General features: G+C 34.9%; 2 protein-coding genes across 2 annotated transcripts; one reads left to right on the top strand and one right to left on the bottom strand.

Moving 5' to 3' along the window:
- Nucleotides 1-53: 53 nt before the first annotated feature.
- LOC128394795 (uncharacterized) lies at nt 54-1,838 on the bottom strand. Its single transcript, XM_053355163.1, has 2 exons — nt 1,102-1,838; nt 54-1,026 (listed from the first exon to the last, which is right to left on the bottom strand). Exons 1-2 carry the CDS (start codon nt 1,260-1,262, stop codon nt 144-146), a joined length of 1,044 nt encoding a protein of 347 aa, XP_053211138.1. The 5' UTR covers nt 1,263-1,838; the 3' UTR covers nt 54-143.
- A 110-nt stretch (nt 1,839-1,948) lies between these two features.
- On the top strand, nt 1,949-11,530 carry LOC128394789 (spectrin beta chain-like). The gene is given in 7 exon segments (XM_053355158.1): nt 1,949-2,106; nt 2,788-2,861; nt 3,048-3,240; nt 3,401-6,068; nt 7,038-8,338; nt 8,341-9,366; nt 9,369-11,530. Coding segments are annotated over 5 exon segments (6,912 nt in total). The 5' UTR covers nt 1,949-2,106; nt 2,788-2,861; nt 3,048-3,104; the 3' UTR covers nt 11,150-11,530.
- Nucleotides 11,531-12,002: the final 472 nt, after the last annotated feature.

Here is a 12,002-nt window from a genome sequence, read left to right as displayed (position 1 = left end):
TTTAGAGGTTAATCAACTCTTGGTGAGAATTAATAATAAATATTAGCGAAAAATCAAAAACTCGCTGCCATTTATTTCCATGGTAACAAATTGTAAATCTACAGTTTGGATTAAACTATGAAAACAGTTGATTTAATTGAATCTCATTGAGAATCAACATTTGATGAGCTATCAAGTGATTTTTTAGAATTCAATAGAGTTTGAATTCTTTGTAATTGTCTAATAAGTTCAGCTCTAGGTAATTCTAAGTTGAATGGATTAACATCTTCACCATCATCATTTAAAATTCTAGAGATTCTAAATCCAGAACTAAATAATCTATAAGAAGCTTTGTTCCTCTGAAGTAATTTAGAATAATATTCCAATGCTCCAAGTAACATCTCCTCATCGATTAGCGATTCATCTTGGGTTTTAATCATTTCTCTCCAAGTTAACATGTTCCTCGAAATCGCCTGAGCGACTCCATTTGATTCACATAAAAGTCGAGAATGACCAGAAAGTAAATTCTTAAGTAAACCCATTGGAATGGCCAACAATAGAAGGAGACCAATTTTAGCGATACCTCCTTTAGCTCTTTCATCAACCATGGCCATGCAAACGAGAAATACAGCTGATACCAGGGAGAAAACAATATATTTCAAATGATATTCAGGATTTAGATTTGAATAAGATGTTTGGGTGACCAGGTATTTCTTTGCTCTTTCACTGAGAAGGAAAGAATTGATGAAAGATTTACCATCCGGGGTTAACCAATCATCCGCTGCTAGTGATTCAAAGTTTTCACCCATTAATCCGATGATATTACAAATGGCTAATGCAGTTAATTGTTCACCACTGGAGATGTTTAAATAATCAGGTAAAAATACATCAATGGTTGAATAAGATGAATAGTAACCATTAATTATTGGCTTCGGATAAGGAGTCACATAGTAATTCAATACACTCTTCTTGGATTGGGGTAGATTTAATGTTGATTTAACATCATCTATTATCTCTTGTAATTTGGGTGATACACATGGTACATCTCTGGAAAATGTAAATTAAATCAAAATTAAACTAATTAAAGTGAACAATCAACACAAATAAATCAAATTACCTTACCCAAGAACACCAATCACTGGTTTACCATTTAAATTAACACAAATTTCTGATTCTTTCCTCATTTTCATACGATAAGTGTCAACAGCTACATAAGCTGAAGTAAAGGAAATCACAACAGGAACTTTCCATCTATTAATTACTCTAAAAAATCCCGATGACATAATGAACAATTAAAACGAAACAAACAAATTTAAATCAAATCAAAAACACATGAAGACAATTAGATTGACCGATCAGTTGATTGGCTTGGAATAAAAACTAGTGACATCTATCGATTTCTATTGTAACTAAAAGAGAGAAAATTCTAAGCCGATTAAATCGACTCACTTATTGATCTTTGGCTAATGATTTTCGGGTCAAATTTTGACAATTAAAATGAATCAATTAAAATGTAAACAGAAAGACGGTTAATTAGTCGGAAAGAATTGTAATTAAATTTGATGTTTTGTTTCTGAGAAATAATTCTGTCAGTGAAGAGAAAGGTTAGAGTTAATTGTTGATGAATAGTTTACAATTAAAACGAAAATGGAAAAATGAAAACAATTGGTGAGTAATAAAAGAGTAAGAAAAATGGAAATAATCGTTAATTGTTGATTAACAATTGAGAGAGACGATGATGGTTACGATGATGATTAAAACAATGGAACCACAAAATTGAGATAATAAGTTAATTGGAAGCAGATGAATAGCGACTAAAGAAAGAGAAAAAGAAAGAGAATTGGGTGAGGTTAGAAAGAGATACAAGGTTACCTTTCTCTCTGTTTTTCTCTCTCTTTCATTTTCTCTCTTTTTCTCTTTTCCTTTTCTCTCTCTCTCATTGAGTTGAAACTCTAAATGAGAATCGGTTGTTTAAAGTTAACTATTCATGAAGCGCCAATTAACTGATCATCTTTAACCATCAACAATTAATCATTCCCTTTACATGATCAACTCTGTCTCTCGAATTAGAAATAATTTAATTGATACAATTGGATTACAATCGAAAAATTATTTTCCAATCATCAGGTAAAGTCTTTTTCTATTCTCTTCTATTTTCTATTCTATTCTATTTTTTTCTTCTCTTTCTTTCTGTTTTTTTCTCTCTCTTCCCATTCTTTTTTCTTTCTCTTCCTCTCTCTCTCTCTCTTTCTTACTCATCATCATCTCTATTAAGTTTTTATGTATGAAAAATATCATGTTTGTATATGTTATAGTGAATGAAAAAATCTTCCTGTAACCTTGTAATGTACCGGCCACACCCAAGCTTAAATCTTTCAGATTAATTATATTGGGACAATAATATTGGATAATTTGGTTCATCATCTCATCTCTAATTCCCAATCAACCCTTGGATTGTTATCATTTTATTTTCACCAATTTAAATTCTATTCAATTGTTTAATCAACCTTTTTTTTCTTCTTGTTCTCTTTGCCTTTTCACTGCCGTAGAATTTTTTTCTTCTTCATCTTCATCTACTTCTATTGCTATACTTGTTTTAAATTCTATCTCTCTGTTTTATATATATATTCTATTTATGTGTGACATGCCCATCTTATTCATTTCTTTTTTTCCTCTATCATTTTATTCATCATCATTTTCTTCCTTCTCCCCCTGACAATGGTATCTTAATCGACATTAATCCATCTCTCTCGTCTGATTGTTTCTTTCATATTTCCAATGGTTGGATCATCATCATCACTTCTCCAGGCGTGACCATCAAATTGATTAGATTTAAGTGTGAATTTTAACCTGTTTTTTTTCTTGTGTCTCTCTGTTACCTGGTAATTATAACATTTTCTTCTCTCATATTGTCTAATTATTTTTTATTACCCACCTTTCCCCTAACCCCCTTGTATCTATTTCCAATAATTCACATAGAAAAGTGTATACATCAATCACTGAATGTCTGTTTCTTTTTCTCTCTCCCTTTCATATTTTCTGTTTTTTTTCTTCTTCTTCTTCAATAGTCTTTGCTTGATTTACTTGTGATACCTGAAGTTAATTAAAGGTTAAAACAATTAAAAATGACTACCGATATTTCGGTTGGTCCCCGTTGGGACCCGGTGACCCAACAAGAAATTCTCATGGAAGATTATGAATACGATGGTGGAAACTCTTCGTCCAGATTGTTTGAAAGATCAAGAATCAAAGCATTAGCTGGTATGTTGTCTTGTTTTTCCATTTTGTATATTTTTAGATAATCAATAATTATTTTTTCGTCTATTTTATCAATTTTTACCCTATTTTTCTAATATGGTTTTTTTTTGTTTCTATCTACTTTCTTTCCTTTCTCTTTGTGTATCTTTTTATCTGTCTTTAGATGAAAGAGAATCAGTACAGAAAAAGACCTTCACTAAATGGGTCAACTCACACCTAGTTCGAGCTAACTGCCGCATTAATGATCTATACGTTGATTTACGTGATGGTAAAATGTTACTCAAACTGTTAGAAATTTTATCAGGTGAACGTCTACCCAAACCAACAAAGGGTAAAATGAGGATTCATTGTTTAGAAAATGTTGACAAAGCTTTACAATTTCTTTTGAGAGAACAACGAGTTCACCTGGAAAATATGGGCTCTCATGATGTTGTCGATGGTAATTCAAGATTAACTCTTGGTTTAATTTGGACAATTATCCTTAGATTCCAAATTCAAGATATTATGGTTGAAGAGGTTGACAACCAGGAAACAAAATCTGCCAAAGATGCACTTCTTTTATGGTGTCAAATGAAAACTGCCGGCTATCATAGTGTCAATGTGCGAAACTTTACAACTTCTTGGAGGGATGGGTTAGCATTTAATGCTCTCATTCATAAACATCGTCCTGATCTCATCCAATATGACAAATTAAGCAAAGCCAATCCTATTCACAATCTCAACAATGCTTTCAATGTTGCCGAAAAAGAGCTTGGTCTAATGAGACTACTTGACGCTGAAGATGTTTACACCGATAATCCCGATGAGAAATCTATCATTACCTATGTAGTAACTTATTACCACTACTTCTCCAAGATGAAGGCAGAAACTGTACAAGGTCGTCGAATTGCTAAAGTTGTCGGTGAAGCCATGGAAACCGATAGAATGGTTGATGACTATGAAAAATTGACCTCTGACCTATTGAAATGGATTGAAGAAACAATTGATACCCTTGGTGATCGACAGTTTACCAACAGTCTACAAGGTGTTCAACAACAACTTCTCCAATTTAACAATTACCGAACTATTGAGAAACCTCAGAAATTTGAGGAAAAAAGTAATCTGGAAATGTTATTATTTTCTCTTCAATCAAAGATGCGAGCAAATAATCAGAAAGCTTATACACCAAAAGAAGGTAAAATGATTTCTGATGTCAACAAAGCCTGGGAGCGGTTAGAGAAAGCTGAACATGAAAGAGAATTGGCATTAAGAGAAGAACTTATTCGCCAAGAGAAGCTTGAGCAACTTGCTGCCCGATTTGATCGTAAAGCTGGAATGAGAGAGACATGGCTGAGTGAGAATCAAAGATTGGTTTCTCAAGATAACTTTGGCTATGATCTTCCGGCAGTTGAAGCTGCTGCTAAGAAACATGAAGCAATTGAAACTGATATCTTTGCTTATGAAGAAAGAGTTCAAGCGGTTGTTGCTGTTGCTCAGGAATTAGAAGCTGAAAATTACCATGATATTGATCGAATTAATGCCCGAAAAGACAATGTTCTACGTCTATGGAATTATCTTCTTGAATTACTTAAGAATCGGCGAACTCGCCTGGAAAGTGCTTTGTCTCTACAACAAGCTCTTCAAGAAATGTTATACATTGAAGATGATATGAAAGCTCTCAAAAGTCGCTTCGAGTCACCAGATTATGGTAAACATCTCATGGGCGTTGTTGACCTACTCCAGAAGCATAGTTTATTAGAGGCTGATATCCATGTAATTGGTGAACGTGTCCGCCTAAATACCCAATCAGCTAAAAGGTTTATTGAAAACTTTGAAGTTACTGGATATAGACCAATGGAACCTGAAGCAATTCAACATCGCATCAAAAAATTGGAATCATCTTATGCTGAATTAGTTGCTCTTGCTGATCAACGTAAAAATCGACTTGAAGAATCCAAGAAACTTTGGCAATTCTATTGGGATATGGCAGAAGAAGAGGCTTGGATTAAAGAGAAAGAGCAAATTCTTTCCTCAGCTGAGATTGGTCACGATTTGACAACCGTCCATCTTTTAATTAGCAAAAATAAGGCTCTTGAAGATGAATTAGGTGCACATGAACATCAACTTCTTAATGTAATTCGTGCTGGTGAAGATTTAATTCATGCAGGACACTTTGGCTCTGAAGAGATTAGTCAACGTATTAAAGAGATTGAAGATTTGTGGGACAAATTGAAGGAACTTCAAGCATTAAGAACATCCCGTCTAACAGAGGCAATTGAATATCATCAATTCTTTACCGATGCTGATGATGTCGACGCTTACATGTTAGATTCAGCTAAATTGATCTCAAGCGAAGATGTTGGTTTTGACGAGCCTCACGCACAAGCTCTGTCAAAGAAACATAATGAGGCAGCTGAAGAATTGAGAAAACACGAAGCTGTCATTGAAAGTCTTAAAGAGCAAGCCCGTAATTTGGGTGTTGCAGATAGAGAGGCACCCGAAGTATTAGAAAGATTGGCAATAATTGATTCTCGTCACAAAGATCTTAATGAACTTGCCAAGATGAGAAAATCTCGTCTTGGTGATGCCATCTCATTATTTAAATTATTTACTGAAGCCGATGGTGTTGAACAATGGATTGCAGAAAAAGAGAAAATGCTTGATTCAATGAGCTTAAATCGTGACATGGAAGATATTGAAGTAATGAAACATCGTTTCGAAACATTTGACCAAGAAATGAATGCAAACGCCTCTAAAGTGGCCGCTGTCAATCAAATCGCTCGACAATTACTTGCAGTTGAACATCCAGACTCTGAAAAGATAGTTTCAAGACAGAATCAGCTAAACCAAAGGTATTTTATTAAAACAATTTATTATTTTTCTCTATCCATTCACCAATAATCTCTTAATTCGGATAAATTGTACTTGTTGATATGGTAAACACTTTTTTATACATTCGCTTGTGTTAGTGTTATCCTTGATAAATTATAAATCTATAGAATCATTGATTAACGTCATTCCGTTTAGAATCTTATTAATATAAACTAATCAACAAGATGATGATTTCACACTCAATATTTAGTATTAGCTGAATGGTTCATTATATTTTATTACTAATCTTTTTCGCCTCTTTCTATCAGCGATTTCATTAATGTTTTATCATTTCTCTGTCTAACTCTCTTTCTGCTTATGTCAGTACAATTATTTTCTTGTTTTTTTTTCTTTCTCTTTATGCACTTCTTTGTTTACCGTTAGATTTTGAAATTGTGTTTCAGATGATTAACTCATATTTCAAATCCTGATTTGTTGTTTTGATGCAATAAGAGAAAGAAAAAATTTATTCCCACCAGTTAATCAACCATGATTCGGCAATATAAAGATATGCTTTTGTTTATATCGACACCTTGATTGATTTTCCTTTTGTTGATAGTTTTCTACCCTTAATCGTTTTGAATTCATCTTCTATAAAGTAAATATATATTATGATAGAAAGGGATATTTTATCATTTCATTTATATCATCTTGACACTGGAAACTATTATTTTGTTTAGTATTATAAATAGTTAGGTTTAGATGAAGAGGAAAACATAACACATAGACTTTGTTTTGTTAAGGGTTGATCCTTGCGTGTTTATTAATTGAGGAAAAGCAAAAAAAGGAAAGTCAGTGATATATTATTATTAGTCTCTTCCAATATATGATACAGATTATTGACCTTTCACGGAATATATATACTTTATTGTATTTTTTTTTCTTCTACTCTCCATTTAATTGTGTCTTGTCTACTTTTTTTCTCCCTATTTCAATCAATGTTTCATTAGATGGGCTGAACTTCGAGATAAGGCTGAAAAGAAGAGAGAAGAAATTGATTCTGCTCATGGAGTTCAAACTTATCATATTGAATGCCGAGAAACTATTACCTGGATTGAAGAGAAGACTAAACTTCTTCAAGCTACTGAAGAACTTGGTGATGATTTAACTGGAATAATGACCTTACAACGACGTCTTAGTGGCATGGAAAGAGATCTTGCCGCTATTGAAGATAAATTGAATACACTTGAAAATGAGTCTGAAAAGATTCGACGTGATCATCCTGAAGAGGTTCCATTGATTGAAGAAAGAACAGCACAAATACGTTCAGTTTGGGATAAATTAACTCAAGTATTAAAGGCCAAAGAGACTAAATTGGAAGAAGCTGGTGACCTACATCGTTTCTTACGAGATCTTGATCACTTCCAAGCTTGGCTTACAAAGACTCAGACTGATGTCGCTTCTGAAGATACACCCACAAGTCTTGCTGAAGCAGAAAAATTATTAAATCAACATAAACAAATTGAAGATGAAATAAGAAATTACACCGAAGATTACAATTCTATGATGGAATATGGAGAGAAAGTTACTCAAGGACAAACTGATCCACAATATATGTTCCTCCGAGAGAGACTAAGAGCCTTGAAGAATGGTTGGGAGGAGCTGCATCAAATGTATGAAAACCGACAGCTCTTCCTGTCACAGAACCTTAATTTGCAAGTGTTCTATCGTGACGCCAAACAAGCAGAAGTATTGCTTAGTCAACAAGAAAACTTCTTATCCAAAGATGAGACACCAACTAGTCTTGAACAAGCAGAAGAACTTTGTAAAAGACATGATGCTTTCGAAACAACAATGGAAGCCAATGATGAGAAAATCAATGCCGTCATCAAATTTGCCCACTCACTTTGTGAAAATAATATCATCAACGCTGATAAAGTTCGTAGAAAGGCTGATGATATTGCAGCTAGACGTGACTCTAATCGCCGAAGAGCCGATGAATATGCCGATAAATTGAAAGATGAACTTCGAACCCAACAGTTTCTACAAAATGTTGAGCAGCTACAAGATTGGATCCAAGAGAAATACATCATTGCCCAAGATGAAACTTACCGAAGCGCTAAAACAATTCACTCTAAATGGACTCGTCATCAAGCCTTCGAAGCTGAAATTGCTTCTAATAAGGATAGGCTCGATGATGTAATGCAAGGAGGTCAAGAACTTGTAAGAGAAAAACCTGAGCTTATTAATGTGATTCAACCTAAACTTGATGAGCTACAAAATTCATTCGATGCCCTTGAAAAGACTACCAAAGAAAAGGTTCTCGTCTGTTTGAAGGTAAAAAGGAGGAGCTCTGTGTTCATGCTTACGATGAGCTCGATGAATGGATGCGATCATTGGAGAGTCAAGTTATGCAGCCAGAAACTGGTCAAGATTTGACAACAGTTAATCATTTCCTTCAGAAGCAGCAAAATATTGAACAACAAATTGAAACCAAATCCAAGCAGCTTAATGAATTGGAAGCTATTGCAAGTAAATTCGAGAAAATTGATCCAGCTAAAAAGGAAGTTATTCAAGCTAAGAAGGCAGTTGTTGTCGAAAAGTTCCAGAAACTTCAAGCTCCTCTGGAAGAAAAGAAGAAGGAATTGATGAAGAAAAAAGAAGCCTTCCAATTCCGACGAGATGTCGAGGATGAGAAACTCTGGATAAAAGAGAAAGAACCTCTTGCCACTTCAACCGATTATGGTAACAGTTTATTCAGCGTTCAAATGTTGATCAAAAAGAATCAATCACTTCGAACTGAAATCGATAATCATGAACCTCGAATTAAAAACATTTGTGACAATGGAAATAAATTAATCAAAGATGGTCATGCTGATTCAGCTGAATTTGAAAGATTAATTGATGAATTACTAAGCGATTGGGAGGATCTTAAGAACAAAATGGATCATCGTCGCAATAAACTCCTCGAATCTGAGAGAGCACAACAATACTACTTTGATGCATCCGAGGCCGAAGCCTGGATGAGTGAACAAGAGTTATACATGATGGTTGAAGACCGAGGAAAAGACGAACCAAGTGTTCAAAATTTGATGAAGAAACACGAAAGTCTAGAAAATGCTGTTGAAGATTATGCAGCTACCGTTCGTCAACTAGGTGAAACTTCAAGGCAACTTGTTGCTGAAGGTCATCCTCAAGCTGACCAAATAGCTGTTCGACAATCACAAGTGGATAAACTTTACGCTGGTCTAAAAGATTTAGCCAACGAACGTCAATCCAAATTGGACGAAGCATTATCTCTCTACTCTCTTAGTCGAGAGTTTGATGATGTTATGCTTTGGATCAAGAAAGGGAAGTTATCGCAGGTTCTCATGAATTGGGACAAGATTATGACCTTGTTACAACACTTCGTGAACGTTTTAAGGTATTCGCTCGTGACACTGAGTCCCTTGGTAAAGAGAGAGTATCAACAGTTAATAGTGCAGCTGATTCATTAATCAATGCTGGTCACTCAGATTCGGCGCAGATTGCTGAATGGAAGGATAGTTTGAATGAAGCTTGGGATGACCTTCAAGAATTGATTAAGACTCGAGATTTACTACTTGCAGCTTCTTGGGAGAAATTTAAATTCTTCCATGATTGTAAAGATGTTTTAACTCGAATCCAGGAGAAATATAATTCTATGTCAGATGAATTGGGACGAGATGCCCAATCGGTATCTAATCTACAAAGGAAACATGTTAACTTCGAAAAAGACCTGGCAACACTTCGATCGGCTGTACAGGGTATCCAAGAGGAATCAGCTAAACTTCAAACTGCTTATGCCGGTGAACAGGCTCGAGATATTGTTGGTAGGGAAGGTGAAGTAGTCAATTCGTGGTACAAGTTGTTGAACAACTGTGAGGCTCGTAAACAGAAACTTGCCGATACAGGTGATCTCTTTAAATTCTTTAACATGGTTCGTGATTTGATCGCCTGGATGGAAGATGTAGTAAGACAAATGAACACCTCGGAGAAACCTCGAGATGTATCTGGTGTTGAATTACTTATGAACAATCACCAAAGCTTAAAAGCAGAGATTGATGCTCGAGAAGATAATTTCGCTACCTGTATAGAATTGGGTACAGAATTGTTGAAACGTAATCATTATGCCTCAGAAGAGATTTCAGATAAACTGTTAATTCTAAACAATCAAAGAGGTTCAATGATGCAAAGATGGGAGGAAAGATGGGATCATTTACAACTTATCCTAGAAGTTTATCAGTTCGCAAGAGATGCAGCAGTGGCCGAAGCCTGGCTAATCGCACAAGAACCATACCTGTTAAGTCGTGAACTTGGACATACGATTGATGAAGTTGATCAACTCATTAAGAAACATGAAGCATTTGAAAAATCCGCAGCTGCCCAAGAGGAAAGATTCGCAGCTCTTGTAAGACTGACCACCTTTGAAATGCGTGAATTAAAACGTAGAGAAGAAGAAGAAATGGAAGAACGTAGGAGACAAGAAGAACTGGCGGAGTTAATAGCACAGAAAACGCCTTCTCCCGATGAACCTCCATCCGATCGACTTGATGGTGAAGGAGATGTTTCCGATCGAAGTGCAGGACCACTTTCAGAAGCCTTATCCGAATTGGAATCCAAAGAACGTGCCGGAACATCGGCTGGTACAAGCGATGAAGATATTGTTTTTGAATCTATTCTCAATCGTAAACATGTTTGGGAATCAACAACCAAAAAAGCCTCCAATAGATCCTGGGAAAAGGGAACCTATGTGGTACTCAGAGGCTCATCTTTGTGCGTTTTCAAGGACCAAAAGCATTTCAGACAAGAACCAGATAGATATCTTCGTAACGAAAAGCCCGTAGATCTCAAGCAAGCAATCGCTGAAATTCCTGCCGATTATACTAAACGAAAGAATGTATTTAGATTAAAATTACCTGATGGTGGAGAATATCTTTATGAAGCTGCCAATTCTGAGGACTTGAATTCTTGGATCAACAAGATTAATCAAAGTGCTTCAGAACAGCAAACATCACGATCACAAACTCTACCCGCCGGTCGTGGAGCCCCTAAAGATGAGCCTAAGAAGCGCGGATTTTTCACTCTAATCAAGAAAACATAATTGATTATTATTATGATTATTTTCACCTTCGTTCATCTTTAACTAAATTTCGTTCACCATTTACCAACAATTTAATTCTAGCATTCAAAATTTTATTCTATTCTCCTTATTCTCTCTCTCTTTGTCTAATCTTCCCGCTCTAATCCTGAGACCCAAATGCAAATAATTCATTACTAACATGGGGACAAGAAATCAAGAAAACTTTTATTCCATGACAAGTCTAATCGTAATGATAATATACACCCAACCTCCCACCAAATCATTTCCCTTTCACCCACCAACCAGTTGATTCTCCTGAAAGACACTGAGGAGACAAGAAATATAATTATTTCCCTCTATTACAAGTCAAAAGTTATTAAAATAAAATATATGCACTTTAAAGCTTAATTGTTTCCAATAAAATTAATCACAATTCTAACTTTAATCAACTTTCCAAATATCAATTTCTTTCTCATAGACAACAATCTAAAGGTCAACTGGGGCGATGAAAAAATCAAATTGAGTTTGGAACAAATAAAATAAGGTCTGTAAATAAGTGGCAATAACCAATTCGTAAAAATTTCGCACTAGATTCATAGATCAAACGTTTTCACCTGACAACAAATCAATGTGATAAATGTCATAATTTAATATTAAGGGTCTGACATAATGATCGTCAGTCCAGGGTCTGATAATAAATTATCATAAAACTTGACGTTAATTAGGTTAATTTATGGGTTTAATCAGCAGCTTTTTGCCCATCATTTTATATAATTACAAATTGTAAATTGCTTTAAGTCGATAGGACCTAATCTCAATCTTAAATTCATCCTGATTCCGATGATTACTATTTACATTTTCTTAGAGTTTCTGG

This window comes from Panonychus citri, unplaced genomic scaffold (assembly GCF_014898815.1).
Source record: "Panonychus citri isolate SS breed McGregor unplaced genomic scaffold, ASM1489881v1 Contig00140, whole genome shotgun sequence".
NCBI lineage: Eukaryota > Metazoa > Arthropoda > Arachnida > Trombidiformes > Tetranychidae > Panonychus > Panonychus citri.
Note: the sequence above shows the minus strand (reverse complement) of the source record. Positions and strands in the feature narration are given on the sequence as shown.